Raw genomic sequence first — 20,269 nt, 5'->3', positions numbered from 1 at the left:
GTTTAATAACCTGTCCAGAGTTTGCTTGTCCTGAACCAATTGGCTGCTGAAATGATTCTCCCACAAGACCGTGCGTGGGAGCCCGATAAATGTGGTAAAATTAAAAAAGCCTTTCTTTCTCGACATTGTAAACGGACAGACACGAAATGAGACTTGGTTATTGTAATTTTTTAAAATTTCCTCTGCAACGCCGCTCATGATTATTTTGTGCATGGGAGTGGGTACCGTGGCTAGTCTAGGGGCACGTAACGAACCGTTTCCGCAGGAGATTCGCTGCGTCATCGCGACCGAAGGCGGCCAAGGATTAGCTTTACAATGTATTTCTTACATACATTTTTCATTTCGTTTGTATCATTTAGAGTTCTATTTGTTCACTATTTTTGAACAATCTCGCACTCAATTTCATGCAAGTATTCTACAGCAAGAATACATTTTATTTAATCGACACATTGATACATCTTTCTGGGGCAGGAAATCTCAAGAGGAAAACTGAACTACATGCGAAATGCATCGGCTTGGGCGAGTGGTTAATCGCTACACAACTGACAACAAATTGAGACAATAAAGGCCTCGGGGTGAGACAAATTTCCTAGGACACGTTCCTGGAAAACCCATAACAGGTGTAAAAGCCTGCTAGGTCGTAGGGAAAGGAATCCAGAATTTTATTTTTTTGTGGGTCGGTCCAACATTGAGATTACACATGACTAACTACTATAGCAGGGTCAGGTCTGGTTATAGGTAGGGTTCTGGATCGCCAGCGAATCTGGTTGGCTACATTGGTTAGGGCATGTCGAGTTCGCCAGTGTGGTTTGAGATTAGGGCGGGCAAGCTAGCACGGTTAGGAATGGGGCTGGGGGGGCGGGGCGTATCGAAGCAGGCCATAAGGGATGACTGTGGCTTGCAAGGAAGATGTTTGGGATATGGGGGGGGGGGGCAACTTTGTGATCGAGTATGGAGAGGTCAGGGGGGTGGGGGTGAGAGTGTTCCCATAGTGAGTCGATGTCACTTGCGCTGCTGCTGCTGTGACGGCTGCTGCTGCTGCTTGCCCCCCGCGTCGCCACCGTCTGTTCCGTCGTCCGTGTGCGCCATGCGCGTGTACACGTGCTGGCCTCGCTCCCGCACCACCTTGCGGATCATACCTGGGGAGGAGCCGCATGCGTTGGCAACACGACCCGCGCCCGTCAACCCCACGCATCACCCTTCCCCCCCCTCGACTCGCACCCGTCGATTATAGAGGCACGTGGTGCAAAGTTTCTAAGCGGTAGAGAGCATACTCTTAGTTTTTTCGGTAAAGTCACGTAGGTAAAAAAATGAAATTAAAATTAATAAAAAATAAAATAATAAAAAATCACGATGTTTTGGAGGCAACACAAGTCTCCGTCATCAGGTGGGACCGTCACAGCCAGATTTGCTGTAAGAGTATGAATCCTTGCAGTCACGACAGCTTCAAATCTATAACGGTAGAGAGCAGCTTACAATCTGACGCTCGTGAGTTCAAATCGTGGTTGTGGGGGTCGGACTCGGCCCATCAACCCTTCCCCCCTCTCTGGAGGGCGATAAAATAACTACCACTTTGAGGGGACAGTCAACACTGGTTGCGCCATGTGTGGGGTAGACTCACTCCACCGCACCACAGGCATGCGTTCAACCTGACGTGCTACAATCAATTAGTCACATGTTGTACGCGATTGGTTCACAGGACCTATGGAGTAGTCTCCAATGGCAGTATGTACCACGGTGCTAAAAAACAACGGCCTCAAATCAAAGGAGCGCTTCCCAAATTCATTCCATTCCAACGCACCGCAAGGCTAGCAACCCCCATGCAGATCTATGACACACAAGAACGCACCTAGCCCCCCCCCCATACGCCACACGCGGCGGCGGTGGCAGCAGTAACAACAGCCGACGACGCAGCAGCAGACGCAGCAGCAGCCACAGCCGACGCAGCAACAGCAGCCACAGCCGACGCAGCAACAGCAGCAGCAGCCGACGCAGCAGCAACAGCAACAGCCGACGCAGCAGCAACAGCAACAGCCGACGCAGCAGCAACAGCAACAGCCGACGCAGCAGCAACAGCAACAGCCGACGCAGCAGCAACAGCAACAGCCGACGCAGCAGCAACAGCCGACGCAGCAGCAACAGCAACAGCCGACGCAGCAGCAACAGCAACAGCCGACGCAGCAGCAACAGCAACAGCCGACGCAGCAGCAACAGCAACAGCCGACGCAGCAGCAACAGCAACAGCCGACGCAGCAGCAACAGCAACAGCCGACGCAGCAGCAACAGCAACAGCCGATACAGCAGCAACAGCAACAGCCGACGCAGCAGCAACAGCCGACGCAGCAGCAACAGCAACAGCCGACGCAGCAACAGCCGAAGCAGCCGACGCAGCAGCAGACTCATCACCTTTGTCGCACAGGAGCTGCAGGGCTTCGCGCGCCAGCGACACACGCAGGTGCAGGCGCTCCGACACCACGGAGGGCGTGATGAGCCTGTAGTTCGGCACCTCCTTCTGGAGCTTGTCGAACGTGGCCGTGTCGAACAGCACCATGTTTCGCAGCTTCTCGCGCGACACTTGCTTGGACCACTGCAGCAGAGTGCGTGGGCATGAGACCGCAATTGGAGTGGGGGGGGGGGGGTATGGGAGCAGTACACAGTCCAAGTTGTTTATCCCCCCCCCCCTCCCCCCCCATCATCCAATTCCAGCCAGTGTAATATCCCATCAATCCATGGTCGCAGCCTTCCAAGAGACGTTGCAGGCCTGTACCTTTACCACCCACGAAGTTGGAAGGCCTCCTAGAACATTTTTCCCAGCATGCAGAATTCGTTTTTTCGAGGGGGGCAAACCCCGTATCCGTTTTCACCGTTCCTAACGTCAGCAGCAACTTGTAGATATTGCTCAACAAATGATGCCGACAATGATTGGCCAGATAGGTCGTATGGGTGATTGATCGACACGAAGAATTATTTTGTTGTCGTTGTTGATGGAGCAGACATTTGTCTGTACCTGCATTTTCAGCTGTCATTAAGAGTCCATATCGGTCAAACCATTATCAGTGCCCTACCTTGTTAGACCAATTCAGATATTAGTGGTCACCCCGTTCCCGTTCTACAAATCTCGACGTTCAGCCTAGAAAGTCCCATCACAGAGGAGAATCACAAAAGACCAAACAAATGTGCCCGCATTGAAACGGCTGTACGCCGTATGGACCTGAAAACTAAATTTCCCTTTACAAGTACACGGGGTAAAACCGTAAGGGTTCACAGGTATGCGAGTCTGTGAAGGCGGGGAGCATACAAGTGCAGTGCAACAAAATAGATTCCGCTGCGATGCCCATTACCCACGCCATACCTGTACCAATAAAAAACCTCCCACAGGCCGACGAGAATCTGAAGTTACCACTTGGCCACGTTACCATTACTCTGCGCGTCAAACGCGCCCTCAAAACCCACTTTACAGCTGCAGCAGCACGCAGCAGTCGCGTCCCCACGACCACTGGGGGACGCGAGACGGCTCCATGGGCCGATCGGGGCCTCTCCAGAGTTTCAAGTTCATTTATTTAAGTTTCAAGTTAATTTATTAGATATAGCCCTGTGAGCCATTCGGCTCTTGAATCGGGTGCAACCGCAACAAACAAAAAACAAGAACATGAACAAAAAAACATCTTAAAGTGAATATGTGACTAAGTGCAAACAGAAAACTCATAAAAAGACAGCAAAATATTGCAGAAAAAACACCGTACACCAACGCTGTGTGCAAAAATCCCAGTGGGATGCAAGTCAAACAACAACAACAACCACAAGACAACTTAGATTAAGGCCATCAGTCCAACTCTGTACTACAAACACACATGGCTAAACCAATACACTTTTCGAAATCACCAAAATAAAGCCATGAAAGCAATGAAACAATGATCATAGGAACTGACGGAATTTTCACAATAAATGGCATAAACAACATGTACTACCAAAACTTTGCAGCCATAGCTGGCTGCATGAGTCACTCCACAACAGCAGGAGGCGGGCCCCACGGCTCGCAAGCGCCTTTAGCGGTCAGAGCGTGCACCGCACTCCAATCTCGCACCTTTTTCTTGGCTTTTCCACCGGTTGTACCGGATTTTGGCTTCTTCTCTTTAACGGCAACCTTGCCCGCCGTGCCCTGCTTCTTTGTGTCTTTTGGAGGCTGCGAATGGATTCAGAGTTGGCCACAGGACACACCGCAAGGCAAAGCATGCGTTTACATCGAAACGGACCGAGATAGGGAGCAGCATCTCCGGGTACAGCGGGTGGCCAAACTGGCGTCTCCAGAGCCGCATGCGGCTCTATGGAAAGTGCACAACGCAGAACACACACACGGTCACAGTAGGAACGAATACTGATTGTTTTCCCGTGCCTTGCCGAAAACGGTCATTATATTTACACACACACACTTAGCCCTTTGCAGAACTCACGGGTACTTTTTTGGCTCTCGATCCGTTACAGGTTGGCCACCCATGATCTAGGAGGACATTCGTGGCCAGGACCAAGGTTCGCACAACCGCTGGCGATAAAAACACGTGGAGTTACTCACAGGCAGCCGAGTCGATTTTTAAAAGAGACACGGACCCAGCCCCTGGCCCGGCTTGCGGGTCTCTCAGACGGCAACGCATTATCATACGACACCGAAAACGTGGTGCGAACAGGTCTTGCAAGGTACCGGAGTGGATCCTTTCAACAAAACTATGCCCTACGTTAATAAAGAGACTCGGCATTCAACAGAGGAGGAATGGCAAAAACGACATTGACGAACGCGTGACTCTCTCTCGTCGTGGCGAGCAGCACATCACGACGTCTAGCTGCCGAACACGCATTGCTACTTCCGTTATACGAGCAGAGAATAGTAAATCCATCTGTAGCGCACCCCCCCCCCCCATTTACGTACACCGTGGACTCGATTTCTCAACGGGGAACAATAAACACAAATGCAAGTTGTGTTGTTGCGCATTCCTCGATTTAACTCCACAATCTCATGATGAGAAATGCGATTCAAAACTCAAACGGCGCTTTCGAAACAAACTCATCGTCGCCAGCATTCAGATCCACGATCAGCCCACTGTGGGATGACGATCTCCAGAAAGCCGCTGCCACCTCCCGCGACCTCGCGAGGTCAACGATCAACGTGGCCACACGCAGCAATACAACGCGAGATGGTCCAAGTCAGATTTACACCTACACGCGTTTTGCCTCGTTCCCCACTCATTAGTGCCATTAATTTTCTTGCTGTGGATTTCACACCCGATGATGATTGCTTGGGTTGCAGTCGAAACGTCGTGAGAATTTTTATTTTTTATATTTATATTATTTTATTATTTCCCTTCTACGCGACTTTACCGAAAGAACCAAGAATATGAATCCCTGCAGTCAGGAAAGCTTTAAATCAAAATATAACGCATCCAGGATGTTACGATCTTCCTAAAGCAGGAAATGACCGCTGGTGCGAAACGATTTGTACGTGTCCACGTTGGCACTAGTACGCACTGCAACGAGTCATTAGTGGCACCAACATCACGGGCTATTTGAACGTGCCAGGCAGTCGCGACGATAAGACTCGACAACACAACTGTATCGTACCATCACTGCAGAGAGAGGCGCTCAATGGGAGACCATGCAGCAGCCCAGCGGAGAGAATCGAGACGCATTCAGTGATGGGGGGGGGGAAGCGAGCGATTTCCAGCTGCCATATATACACACACACGTGTAGGAGGTGTGTAACGACGCGTCGGCTCTTTGATTAACATAGATTAATTTGCCTAATAAGACATTCTAATCGAAGTGTTTTTTTGATAACCCCCCCCCCCCCCCAGTGATTGCAAATAAAATTAACAACGCTGCTGCAACGAGTCAGGAAAATAAACAAACATGGTAGAAAGAGTAAACAAAACTACGTGTTTTTTTAAATTTATAAATCGAAGCCTTTAATAGTATTGTTATCCAGAATCGTGACAAATAAATTGAATCGTCGGTTGGATGATGAGGGTGGGGGGGGGTGTTAATCTGACACCCCGAATAATCCATTAGACACCCACTTCATTGCCTGTCACGCAACCACATCAGCCCCCCCAACCTCCCCGTGATGATTCGTTTCACCTGAAAACAATGTAAGGACACGCGATGTGCATTCCAATCGTTGCCGAGAGCACGTGCAAGCGATTAAGAATATTAATCGACGCGTGATTGCGTGTAAGTGGGGAGCGGTGGTGGAGCGGTTAGCGCTACGCTGCGCTACGCACCCGGGGTGAGCCGAGTTCGATTCCCGCTCACGGCCAACAGCAGTGAAAGCGATTACACTGGTCAACAAAAAAAAAAACATTTTTTTCTGCCCTGGACTTTTGCAGCTGTTTTAGACTAATTTCAGGGTGCTGATTCCAAATCTGATCTCGGATTTGCTCTATCACATCTCATGTTATGCTATCGGCATACCCCTTTTTCATTGATTTTACCCAAATTAACTCTGTCACTTATGATTGCAAGTTGTTGCGAGTCAGTGACTGTTTTAGTGTTAAAATATGGTGCTGTATTATTAGGATAGTGTGTTTATAATATCATTTTATGTAGATATCCACATTTATTTAATATCTTTCTTTTGCAGTTTTTATGGAAAATGCAATATTTGATATCTCAAAAACCTGATGTGATAGTCAAAAAACTGATGTCAGATTTGGAATCAGCACCCCAAATTTACCTTAAAACCATTGGAATACCTTATGCCAGAAAAAGTGTGTTGACCAGTGTTATCTGAAGAATGTTGATACTGCTGCTGATACTCCTGCTGTTATGGAGTGACTCATGCAGCCAGCTGTGGCTGCAAAGTTTGGTCGTACATGTTGTGTATATCGTTTATTGTTACATTTGAATCACATATCCTATGTTCACTGTTACATTGTTTTCATAGCTTTATTTTGGTGATTTTGAAAACGTTTTGGTTTAGCCATGTTTGTTTGTTGTAGTACAGAGTTAGCCTGATAATCTTAATCTAAATTGTCTTATGGTTCAATCTTAAATTTAGAACTTTCGTGACTGCAGGAATTATTATTTGGTTCTTTCGGTTAAGTCACGTCTAAAGATAAAATAATAAATTAAATTAAATAATAGAATGCAATCGAAACGTCGTATTCTATTATTTAATTTAATTTATTATTTTATCTTTAGACGTGACTTAACCGAAAGAACCAAATAATAATGTATTATGGTTGTTATTGTTTGACTTTTCATCCCACTGGGATGTTTGCACACAACGTTGAAATGCGGTGTTTTTTTCTGGAAGACTTTGCTGTTTTTTCCTGGATTTTTCTGTTGCGTGTAGTCACTTTAAGATGTTTCTTGTTCATCTTTTTGTTTGTGGCGGTTGCACCCGAGTCAAGAGCCACATGGCTCACAGGGTTATACCTAATAAATGAAACTGAAATCTGAGCCGGTCCTGTACCTCCCGAAGGTCGACTCAGCCTGCAATGAGTACCTGGTGCGGTGTGTAAACATCGCCACTGGGGAGACAAAGGCGGCCGGGCGTGATGCTGACCACCCACCACCTCGTGTGCCGCGGCGTCCTTCATAAACGCTTGCTAACAGCACTTGCCCCAACAGTCTGTTAAGGCTCTACGGGTGATCTTTGTCTTTGATTGCATGCAATAGCTCGGCGGTTGGGGCGATGCACGCCTGTAATGAGCTAAGCATTGTGGGAGGCGAGGGTTGGCGGATCACTCATTGATGGTGCGCTCCCTACCCGTGGGAGTGCAGGAGGAGAAGGGGGGGGTGTCCATGCCTTGTCTCACCAGGAGAAGGCGATGCATCAAACCGCGTTCCACACGTGAACAATGAGAATAGGTATTCTTGGTTGGTTCGGTAAAGTCACGTAGAAGGGAAATAATAAAATAATAAAAATAAAACATAATAAAATTCTCACGACGTTTCGATTGCAGCACAAGCAATCATCATAAAAAATTGTAAACCGAGGTCTTTTCACGTGTTTATGGTTGCTTTACATGATAGCGTGTCACCTGTTCTGTTCATGTAAACACTTTAAAATCAGCAAAAGGGTTATATAAATAACATATTATGAAACAAAAGGCATTTTTTAAAAAATGTATATATAAGTGCATAGTTTAGTCCTTATTCAGTGTCTACTCGGCGTTTATTGGCTTGTCTCTTGTATTCATTAAATGAAGCATCTCTTGTCACTGTCCAGCAATAGTCTGCAAGCATTGATGAGCTCCATTTGCCCTGAGAGCGTTTCTCCATTGTCGCAATGTCCTGGTGACATCGCTCGCCATGCTCGTCGGTGAAAAAAAAAATGTAGATGAGAATGCAAATTTTTTTTTATCTTTAGTGATACGTTGCAATTATTGTTCCGCCTGTTTTTGGGGATGGAGTTTCCCCCCCCCCACTCGCACGCCAGGAGGGGTTGGGGGTTCCTCCTCATGCTCCGGGTTTACACTTCACACGAGGAGCCACTTTATCGAGCTGATCATTTGTGTCGCTTCGGACAAAAAAAGAAGCCGATAACTCAGCGGGCTTTATCTGCACTCCTTTCGTATTTTTTATTTAGCATTTGTAACTTTCTGACCCGCTCCAACTGGACACCTGTGAAAAAAAATAGCTTCATAGCTCTAGATTTGAAGCTTTCGTGACTGCAAGGATTCATACTCTTAATTTTTTTCGGTAAAGTCACGTAGGTAAAATGAAATTAAAATTAATAAAAGTAATAATAGAAAAAATGAATCACGACATTTCGGAGGCAACACAAGTCTCCGTCATCAGGTGGGACCGTCACAGCCAGATTTGCTGTATCAAGTGTGTTGCCTCCAAAACGTCGTGATCTTTTAATTATTTTATTTCTATTATTACTTTTATTAATTTTAATTTAATTTTTACCTACGTGACTTTACCGAAAAAAACCTAACAGTATAGCTCCATAGCTCACCAGATTCCTCCAGTTCATCAGTCCGTGGACCTTCTGGACCAATATTTCACCGCCGCGTAACAAACCCCGAAACGAAACAGGTCACGGGACTCAGCGATTCACATCGTTGTTGAAAAGTCATCGTCATCCACTGCTGGATGAAGCCTGCCCCCCCCCATCCCCGTCGCACTTTCACGACCTCGCCACGCCACAGTCCACTTCACTCGGCCACGTGAACTGCACTTGTCCGCTCCACGTCTCCTGCGCTGGGAGCCGCGCGCAGTCTCTCTCCTGTCCGTGTCGTTCTTTGCTCGGCAGGGGGCAGGCGTGCATCGCCGAGACGAACGTTAATAAACGTGCACGACATTTGTATTCGTTGTGCGGAGCCACAGGCGTATACTCTTATTCTTAGGTTTTTTTCGGTAAAGTCACGTAGGTATAAAATAAAAATTAAAAAAAGTAAAATAAAATAAAAATCACGACGTTTCGGAGGCAACACAAGCTTCCGTCTTCAGGTTTTTAATTTAAATTTTTTACCTACGTGACTTTATCGAAAAAACCTAAGAATATGAATCCTTGCAGTCACGAAAGCTTCAAATCTAGAACGTATACTCTTAGTTTTTTCGGTTAAAGTCACGTAGGTTAAAGATTCTAACAGATAGGTGAAATTCCTCCCCGTAGTGGGTATTAATTCTAGATTTGAAGCTTTCGTGACTGCAAAGATTCATACTCTTAGTTTTTTCGGTAAAGTCACGTATGCCTATGAAGAGCACGTGGGCTTCTGAAATATTGCTGCGATCGATATTATTCACAGCGGCGCGAATGATGAGTTTGAGTCACGGATGAAATTATCTGCGCTACATGACATCAACATTTTCTTTAGATGTGAGACAAATATAATTTTGCTTCTAATATATTATATGCAAGTGCTCTATATTAATGTACGTGCACATATTCATATATTTCATTAATCCGGGGCATACCAATAATATCTGTGTCGTCGTGACACTCTAGTCGGGTGGTGGAAGGTTTCACGAGAATACTTTCGACGGAAAAACTCCCACGCAGTCCAACCCAACCCACAGCTCTGGATCGAGCATGGAGAGATGCGTTCTCGAGGTGTCACGAGCGAGGCAAAGGCGGGTTAGAGAACCAATTAAAGACGTCGCATTGGCTGTTGTTTAGAAAACTACTTTGTACTTGGGCAGGATGTGTCGCTCCCAAGAATTATGGTCGAGACTAAAGTTCATTTTTTTTATTTTAACCAGGTAAGGGCCTCCACTGAGCTATTTAGCTGTTTTTTAGAAGCCACCTGGCCATAAATGATAGCTCAACGAAGTGGCTTATCGTCGTGGAAATGCATCGCAGCCAAATCATCTAAACGCGCGATGTTGATTCTAAATGTGGAAGGTAAAAACCGGAGGACCCGGAGAAAAAACCAACACGACCGCGGTCAGAACATGCAAACTCCAAATACACAGCAGCAGGCATCGTCGGGGTAGGGATCGAACCCACGACCTCATGTATACCAGGCGAGGTAGTTAACATCTCCTAGCCACCGTGATGATGAGAGAGAGAGAGAGAGACACGCAAACTCCAAATATACAGCAGGCGTCGGGGTAGGGATCGAACCCACGACCTCCTCTGTATACCAGGCGAGGTAGTTAACATCTCCGAGCCATCGTGATGATGAGAGAGAGACACGCAAACTCCAAATATACAGCAGGCATCGTCGGGGTAGGGATCGAACCCACGACCTCCTCTGTATACCAGGCGAGGTAGTTAACATCTCCTAGCCACCCTGGCGCAGCTAAACGAATGCCCAAGCCCGAGAGGAGGGTCGCACACGGAGATGGAGCGATGGAATCGGCTCACGCGGAGCAGCTACATCGATTGCCACATCACGAGGCCGTAGGAGACGGCTACGAATATCTGGAGACCTTCATCCAGCAGCGGATACATCTTGACTCACGACGACGACGATGATGATGATAATTGTTTTTTTTTACCGCGATTAGAATTTCTCACAATGAGATTGTTGTATTAAATGGAAGGTTCGGCGAAAAGAGAACTTGCGTTTCCCTCTGTCGCTTCCCGTTTAGAACTCGAGCCAACGCTTTGTACGAATGTACGTTGAACTTCTTTCGCACCGTACGTAGCCAACCGTGCTAATCGGAGGTTGCGCGGGCATCTAAGGACAGCAAACTCGATACAGACAGCAGCTTTGTGGAAATGGTTTGCATTGCAGACGGATTTACGATTATATCCTCATAGTCCACGTGGTGGCAGCAACATTCTCAGGTGCAAAACTTCGATGTCTGCTGCTGCTCGCCACGACCAGAGGGCATCCGGAGAGCGAGAGTTCGTGTCGTTTTGCTGTTCCTCCTCCTAGTCCGTTGAAGGAGCGCAGACTCCAGTGGGTTATCCATATATAGAGGTGTTTTGGGTTAGATCACGTAAATATGTAAATGTGTCGTTAAACCCGCCACCACCCGACACAGCCAATTAGTAAGGTTTGTCACGTAAACAGAACGTGGCCAATTCGTTACTAGTACAGCACACCGGTGTGTGGGAGAGTAAATCCACAACGTTTACAATTCCAGTGGTTTACTATGCAGTGCTGTCCATAGTTTCTGGATTTACTTTCGCGAATATGTATGGATGCATGTTGAACTTCTTTCGCACCGTACGTAGCCAACGACGCTAATCGGAGGTTGCGGGGTCGGGGAGAAGGGCAACAGGCGACACGCAAAAGAGCAGTTTAAAAGAAATGATCGCACCACTGTGAAAGATCTCTGAAGCCTGCTATTGGGTGTTATAAAAAAACAACAACAACATGTACACGCACCTCGGAAGTCAAACTTGCTCTTCCCTTTTCTGATCACCCCCCTCAGTTTCAAGTATCAGAAAATGTCTGCTATGTCTTACTGTCAGTGCCGTATTCTCCAAGTAGTAAAAGTAGCCACTTATGCACTATGAGATCTCTTTTACCAGTGGCAAAATATAATAGTAGGTTTTTACCCTTTTAACTGGTACAAAACTGACACCTTTATCAGAGTTGCTTCTTTTTGTTTGCTTTTTTGACTACTTGTATTGTGGTCATTGCAAACATGATGGCTTGAATAAAGGTGTCAGTTTTGTACCAGTTAAAAGGGTAAAAACCTACTATTATAGCCACACATGCTTCGGGTCCGCACTTTCAAAGGGCCCGCACTTTCAAGGAGCCCGCGCTAAATGCTTTCAAGCTATGAATTCCGGTTCAGTGATTCTGCACTTGCTCTATTACTATAGTACTATACTGCCTTCAACTTTTATGAACAACCGGGTTGTTTAAGGTGAGCGATTTGTCGTATTATCTGGCTGTATAGCAAATGAAAAAATACAATTACTTTACTATGCAAGTTACAAATGTGTGTTTTAATATTTACGTGTTTTTTATTTTATTTAGGGCCCCTTTATAACATATCGCTACAGGCCCCGCACTAGCTTAATCTGGCACTGACTACGTGTGTTCTGACCCGGTAACGGACATCTCCCGCAGGTCGACTCAGCTATTAATGAATCCGAATGTTTATTTAGACTGCAGGCGGAATCCGATGAGCTATGAAGCTCTTTTTGGTTGCTCAAAGATACCCAGTAGAGGCGGGTCATAACGCAACAACAACAACCAAAAAAACACAACAGGAGTGCAAACTATAGCAAAGGTAAACAAATCACTTGAAACAATCCTAAAAATTAAACTACGTGCGTGCTGAGAGCGTCAACTCACGACACCAGAGAATTAAGGTGTGCGCTTGAATCCCCGATTGGGACCCAGGATGTTAGCAATGCTACTGGCTCAGTTGATCTCGAGAAACGTTAAGGGCACATTATTGGACTCTTTGACGTAAAACTTTCGTTACTGCAGGAATTCATATTCTACGGTTCTTTCGGTAAAGTCACAAAAAAATTATAAAAATGAAAATAAAGTGAATAAAATAAAATAATAAAATATCACGACGTTTAGATCGCAACACAAGCAATCGTCATCAGGAGATCACCAGATAATTGTATTGTTATAAATTGTTCTACCTACGTGACTTTACCGAATGAACCATAGAATATAATATTGGACTCCTTGACATCACAGTTGGTGTAGCGCTCAAAACTCCGGACAGATGGATTCAAGAATCCACGTGTCGTCACCGTCAATCGGCTGGCATCAACCGCGCACAAGCTCGGGGGCTGTTGGGGGCGTGCATCACAAATCTCGACGTGATCCAGCAACTCCTGCCTTTGAAAGTTGTGGATCTCAGGCGCGTGCCAACCACACCCAGAAGACAATCATAGCGAGCTACATCACAAGAGACCGACTTATGGTTTTCGGGTGTTTTTTTAATATACAGTAAAGCAAATAACCAGTGGGACGATGACCTTTTATACCGAGGCTGGTAAGATATCAAAGCAGATAATTTGGTGGTTTACGGTAAACCCCCACACGCCCCAAAAGATCCTGAGTTCAATTCTAGGGCACGGAATGGATGATCGAGACGGATAATAGAGTGGGGGCTGACAGACGAGATTCGGATGGATTGCTACACCCGTGACACCGCGAATTGTCGACGGTTTGGGAGGGATTCATCTAACAGTGGATAGAGAGTGGGTGATAATGGGAGTTTTATGACATTTGCAGTCAAATAGTTTCCCCTCCCCCCGCCCCATGACGCTGATGTTACAACCACATGCGATCACGTAACATAACAATTTAAATCCATTTATACGTGTGTGTGTGTGAAAATATGTTTTAACACCTTAAACTATTTCTTTCATTCTCAATGTGTACAACAACACAAAAGTGTAGACATGTCGAAGAGGGGTGGACAACGAGGCCATTCAAGAGCCCTGATATGAATCCGACAACTTTGACAGATTTCCTGCCCACGGCTAACATCAGCAGCGAGTGATGGATATCAGTGTCCGGGACACCACCTTTGCTCGTAATAGGCTACTCATATGTAAATTCTATAATATATATTTTTTTACTAACACAAAAAAAAATCCCTTTTTTTTATTCTCAAAAGCCCCCATCCCCCTCTCCCACCACACTATAAAAGTGTGACCTCAAATAATTTTCTCACGTGCATACATATCTCTTGCCCGTTGAAATCTAACACTGTTGATGAACGAATGAACGCGGGGAGTTTGTGAGTTTTGTTGTTCAATCTTGTAGAGCTGCAGCCCGCTCGCAAACGACTGCGCAACTGAACTGGTTTGACCAGTTTTGAACGAGTTACGAGGCCAAGGCGCACGGCTCAGAGCTCAGGGAAGCTGTGGAGAGGCTTGCCCGGAGACTTTAGCGCTCGTTCTGTCTCGCCAAGGCCCCTCCTGCCGATCCTAGTTCCCGATAACAGAGCTTCTTTGGCTGATGAACGCATTCCGAAGCACAGTCTCCGTCCGCCCAAACCTTCGTTTAACTCATTCATGCGCATGTAAATAAAGGTTTGTGCGACGGCCGTTCTTGATGTGCCTTTTGATCGTCATGAACATTATCATCGGCCAGGGTCATTCCACTGCTGGATGAAGACCACCCGAGGCCGTTGCCGACTCTGAGACGTTAAATAATCTACACCAGGCAGTGGAACTCGAGCTGATTTAATCGCTCCATCTCCTCGGAGGATTTCCTCTCTCGATAAGCGATCGCAGTATAAATAAATAAATAACGGCATGGTGATGTGCGTACAGTAGGCATGTCTCTTGACATTTCTCCTTTGTACGAATAATTAATTGATAATTGCTTCTCCTACGCCACTCTCGTAAGTGGTTGTGTAACTTGCGTCGCATTTGTGTCCACGTAGATCCCCTTTAACAGTTTCTGTCGACTGTCTGTGGCAAGCGCTGTTAGCGAGTAGGACCCCTACGGAGGCCGGCACGGCACAAGGTGGGGGGTGCGTGACCAGCAATCACTCCCGGCCGCCTTTGTCTCCCTAAGAGGCGATGTTTACACACCGCAACAGATACTCTATTGAGGCTGAGTCGTACCTCGCGAATGCACCTAGGGACCGGCGCAGATAACACTGGTCAACAAAAAAAAACCTTTTTTTTCTGGCCTGGACTTTTGCAGCTGTTTTAGACTAATTTCAGGGTGCTGATTCCAAATCTGATCTCAGATTTGCTCTATCACATCTCATTTTATGCTATCGGCATACCCCATTTTCATCGATTTTACCCGAAATTAACTCTGTCACTTATGATTGCAAGTTGTTGCGAGTCAGTGACTGCTTTAGTGTTAAAATATGGTGCTGTATTTTTGGGATAGTGTGTTTATAATATCATTTTATGTAGATATCCACATTTATTTAACATTTTTCTTCCGCAGTTTTTATTGAAAATGCAATATTTGATATCTCAAAAACCTGATGTGATGGACAAAAACTGATGCCAGATTTGGAATCAGCACCCCAAAATTACCTTACAACCGTTGGAATACCTTATGCCAGAAAAAGTGTGTTGACCAGTGTATAATCGTCGGTGGCCGTGACCGAGAATGGAACTCGGGGGCGACGGGTTCGTAGCGCAGCGCCCTCCAACCGCCGCACCGCCGCTCCTCATTAGGCAGGCAGGCACGCAGGCCGTCAGCACCATGTGAGAATTTCACAATGACGACGACGAGTAGCGAGGTATCGCTCTCTCGATCGCTCTGCTGTGGCTTCCTGTGGTCATGCAGGGAACCTGACCAGAGTTTCCGCCGAACCTTCCAAATTATCACGGTTGGCCACGTACGGTGCGAAAGAGGTTCAACGTGTGTCCGTACATAGGGCTCACACAAAGACCCATTGGCTCACACAAAGACCCATAGACTCGCACAGAGACCCATAGTTTGTTGCACTTTGCCCACACCTGCGATTCGCACGGTTGGCTACGTACGGTGCGAAAGAAGTTCAACTTGCGTACGTGGTGTCGCGGGAAGAAAAAATGCGGCGCTTGCTGTCTTGTCAACAAGAGCAGCAACCCATTTCAGAGGAAGATCACTTCATGTAAATCCCATTATATACATTGACCGGTTCTAGTTTTGCTACACACGACATATATAAGTGACGCGTTAAATAATGACGCTGTGCGTAGTGTATTTTCACAATTAATTATGAGAAACGAAGGTCGCTCTTGATCTCTCCAATCCCTTTTTTGAACATTGGAGCAGAATCTCGGATTGGGACTAAAAGACAAAGATCCCCCGTATAGCCTCGGGCTCTCCTGGTCACAAAAGCAAAGTTTGTGGGGAATAATAGCCATCTTCTGTACTTTTGAAGCATAAGCGATTACGAAATAACATTTACTAACCAGGAAGCTATTGGAACGTCCTTGCCAGGATGCCACGCACAGTGGATTCATGTTTAAACGATATCAATAATCGCAGCGTGCAATTATCCCTGCCAACCACACCTGTGCTTCGACGTGTGAGTGAAGGATAGAAGTTGGCATCGCAAACCATGCGTGCCTACGCGTGCCCTGGCCTGGAACAGATGTATGACACGCTTGCGAAACTTACGCACATTCTAAACTAAAAGTTTTTTTTTTCCAGGTAAAGCCCGCTGAGCTATACAGCGTGATAGCTCAACGAAGTGGCTTATCATGCGGAAAATTATAGCAGCCAAATAATCTAAACCCACGTTCATTCTAACTGTGGAGGGAAAAAAAAAAACCTGAGGACATGGAGACATCCATGCGACCACCGCGTGGAGAGAGAGACACGCAAACTCCAAATATACAGCAGGCGTCAGGGTCGAGTCCTAACCCACGACCACCTGCATATCTGGGCGAGGAAGATAGCAATCTTGCCACAAACAAGCAGGCTCCGTGTTGCTGGTAGACCGAACTAGACACGTGACTGGTAGCCACAGCCGTAGTGAGAGATGAGATGTCTCGGATGCTGTGCGCTGAGCATTTTAAATGTTATCCGGGGTCGGAGATCCAGACGGAAGTGTATTTACGCGCTGTTCGCAACCTCTTACCCAGGATAAACTACCAGGTGGTAGACAAGTTAGATGGCTGACCATCTAACTCGAACCATAACCCAACCCGAACCCACTGACACCAGCACTGCCAAAGTTGCAGGCCGCAGTGGCGAGATGTTAACTACCTCGCCTGGTATACAGGATAGTCGTGGGTTCGATCCCGACCCTGAACGCCTGGATAGTTGGACTTTCCATGTCTCTCCCTGTGGTCGCGTGGATTTTTCTCCGGGTCCTCCGGGTTTCCCCTCCACCTTTAAAGTATTTGGCTGCTATACATTTGGACATGATGAGCCACTTCATTGGGCGATCATCTGCTATCGTCGGGCAAGATGATGATTTGCTCTGTATGTGGACGTTTGTCCAGGGGAATGAGCGCCATGGGTAGCATCTGTTACGTAACAATTGGCACAATTTGATCATAATTGGGAATTTTTAAAAATTTATATAAAAAACAAAAAACTTTGCTATAGATGCCTGAGATAGGCACATGGCTCGACACGTCATTCTTGGTGGGGGTGTGCACAGTATGTGTGTTGAACTTCTTTCGCACCGAGGTGGGAAACACTGCCAGTAGACCCAATATCCATTGTTGTTTTTTTCCATAAAAAAATCCTGGCCAATAACACCCGCGCGCAATCAGCGTGACGAGGGCACAGATCTTGTGAATTACGTCCCAGACTCATTTTCTCACCATCCACTTCAAAGCTCACGAGAGGGGCCATCGTCTGTAACACAACTCCCCAGCAGAATAAACAATGGGCGGGTGGGTTTGGCTGGTGGATGGGAAAACGTATTCCGTGGACTGCTTGAAAGAAATAGCAAACAAAAGAAACGTGTGAATTAAAGCGTCCGAAAATAACTAGCTCGATAGCGCGCAGCTTGGGAAATTTTGCAGGAACTAATGGTGGCAAGGATAAAACTCCCACCTGCAGGGTGGGGATTACATTCAGCAGGCGCCCTGGGTGAGTGGGGTTTGGGGGGGGGGTCTTTGTTATTCTAACCGGGGCAGACCCCATCAAAGGGTTAGGGTCAGGCTTAGCGTGAGAGTGGACGGGGTAAGGGGAGTGGAGAGTGGGCGGGGGGGTCGTTGCTACGTCTCACAAACGCTAAGTGGCATCGCCGTGCTGACGTAGGGCAGTGGAAAAATTGAGACACACAGAGAGATGGACAGACACACGGAGACAGAGAGACACGGGGAGAGATGGACACACGGAGACAGAGAGACACGGGGAGAGATGGACAGACACACGCAGACAGAGAGACACGGGGAGAGATGGACACACGGAGACAGAGAGACACACAGAGAGATGGACAGACACACGGAGACAGAGAGACACGGAGAGAGATGAACAGACACACGGAGACAGAGAGACACGGGGAGAGATGGACAGACACACGGAGACAGAGAGACACGGGGAGAGATGGACACACGGAGACAGAGAGACACGGGGAGAGATGGACAGACACACGGAGACAGAGAGACACGGAGAGAGATGGACTGACACACGGAGACAGAGAGACACGGGGAGAGATGAACAGACACACGGAGACAGAGAGACACGGGGAGAGATGGACAGACACACGGAGACAGAGAGACACGGGGAGAGATGGACAGACACACGGAGACAGAGAGACACGGGGAGAGATGGACACACGGAGACAGAGAGACACGGGGAGAGATGAACACACGGAGACAGAGAGACACGGGGAGAGATGGACAGACACACGGAGACAGAGAGACACGGGGAGAGATGAACACACGGAGACAGAGAGACACGGGGAGAGATGGACAGACACACGGAGACAGAGAGACACGGGGAGAGATGGACAGAGAAGTAGATCTCAAGCTGCGGTGGCGAGATGTTAACTCCCTCGCCTCGTATACAGGAGGTCATGGGTTCGCTCCAAACCCTGACGACTGTATATTTGGAGTTTGCCTGTTTCTCTCCCCGTATTCGTGTGGAGGGGGGTTTTCCCCTCCACATTTAGCAACACGCCTTTAGAGTATTTGGTGTAAATTTCCACGTGATAAGCCCCTTCGTTGAGCTATCATTTGTGGCCAGGTCACTTCTGAAAAAGAGCTACACGACTCAGTGGGGCTTTAGTTGGTAAATATATAAAAGACGAATACTAGAGACATACACAGACGTACGGGGACATGACGAGAGATGGATATAGACGCCCAGACAGACACGCACACAGAAAGAGACACAGCGAAACATCGATAGAGATATACACACGTAGACATGAAGACACAGAAAGGCAAGACACATACACAGACAGACACAGGTAGACGCTCAAGGAGGGAGGGGGGGGAGAGGAAAATCTTGACGCAATAAAAGCCAACGAGAGAGGACACAGACACAGATGGACAGAATTGGAGACGTGGAGAGACACGACATGAGACGAGACACAAGACGTGACGGCAGACACACAAGAGCAAATCACGGACACGCGGTAACATAGACAAGACACACACACAGGTACAGTGGCGTGTGCTCACGTAGAGGCGCTGGGTTGTTGACTTTATTTAGGGGTGGGGAACGTCCAGCCCGCGGGTCGTATAAGGCCCGCGAAATCATTTCCTCTGGCCCTGCCAAGGCAACCGCAGGCGGGACTCGAAATTTAATAAATCTAGGAGCAAACCTGGAAAAGCAGTTGCGAGTAGCGACATAATCAACACCAGTTAACATCATCATCAATATCAGCTAACATCATCACACGCCTCGCCAAAGAGAAGTAGTTTCAGCCCATCGCATTAGGGGTGAGTTATTTAAATGTTTGACCAAATATAACAGGCTAACTTTTTAAGTTGAAAATTTTGTATGGCCCCGCGAATGATGTTATACATATCCAAATGGCCCTCGGCAGAAAAAAATGTTCCCCACCTCTGACTGTACCGCAACGTTGGATCAGCGTTCGCGCACACACAGCCCTGGCGCACACACGCAAGTGGTCACCGCCTTCTCGGGATCCTGAAGACGCAGCCTCGAAAACCTTTGCCCGATGTCAATAAAGCCATGGTCGAGTAGCACCCAGTGCAGGATTATCGTAGTAACAAAATAAGCTACATATGTAGCTACGGGCCCCGCACTTTCAAGGGCACCGCGCTAAATGCTTTCAGGCAATCAATTCCGGTTCAGTGATTCTGTACTAGCTCTATTACGATAGTACTATACCGCCTTCAACTTTTATGAACGACTGGGTATTTAAGGTTATCGATTTGTCGTATTATCTAGCTGTATAGCAAATGAAAAAATACAATTACTCTACTATGCAAGTAAAACACATTTTGTTTTAATATTTCAGTTTTTTTATTTAGAGCCCCTTTATAAAGGTAGGA

General features: G+C 47.0%; 1 protein-coding gene across 1 annotated transcript; it reads right to left on the bottom strand.

Annotated features, from left to right (window-relative positions):
• Positions 1–400: 400 nt before the first annotated feature.
• Positions 401–5,719, bottom strand: LOC144728580 (small ribosomal subunit protein eS25-like). Its single transcript, XM_078608108.1, has 4 exons — positions 5,611–5,719; positions 4,085–4,183; positions 2,407–2,587; positions 401–1,139 (listed from the first exon to the last, which is right to left on the bottom strand). Exons 1-4 carry the CDS (start codon positions 5,611–5,613, stop codon positions 1,003–1,005), a joined length of 420 nt encoding a protein of 139 aa, XP_078464234.1. The 5' UTR covers positions 5,614–5,719; the 3' UTR covers positions 401–1,002.
• Between the last annotated feature and the right edge of the window lie 14,550 nt (positions 5,720–20,269).

The sequence above is a fragment of the Lampetra planeri genome, chromosome 29 (assembly GCF_965212315.1).
Source record: "Lampetra planeri chromosome 29, kcLamPlan1.2.h2, whole genome shotgun sequence".
NCBI classification, from domain to species: Eukaryota; Metazoa; Chordata; class Hyperoartia; order Petromyzontiformes; family Petromyzontidae; genus Lampetra; species Lampetra planeri.
Note: the sequence above shows the minus strand (reverse complement) of the source record. Positions and strands in the feature narration are given on the sequence as shown.

What these genes read in the sequence shown, in the direction of transcription:
- LOC144728580 (XM_078608108.1), bottom strand. An exon ending in GTGGAAAAGCCAAGAAAAAG is followed by an intron (nt 2,588 to 4,084) that starts GTGCGAGATTGG and finishes ACTCTGCTGCAG; the next exon opens with TGGTCCAAGCAAGTGTCGCG. An exon ending in GCAGCTCCTGTGCGACAAAG is followed by an intron (nt 1,140 to 2,406) that starts GTGATGAGTCTG and finishes GCTCCTCCCCAG; the next exon opens with GTATGATCCGCAAGGTGGTG.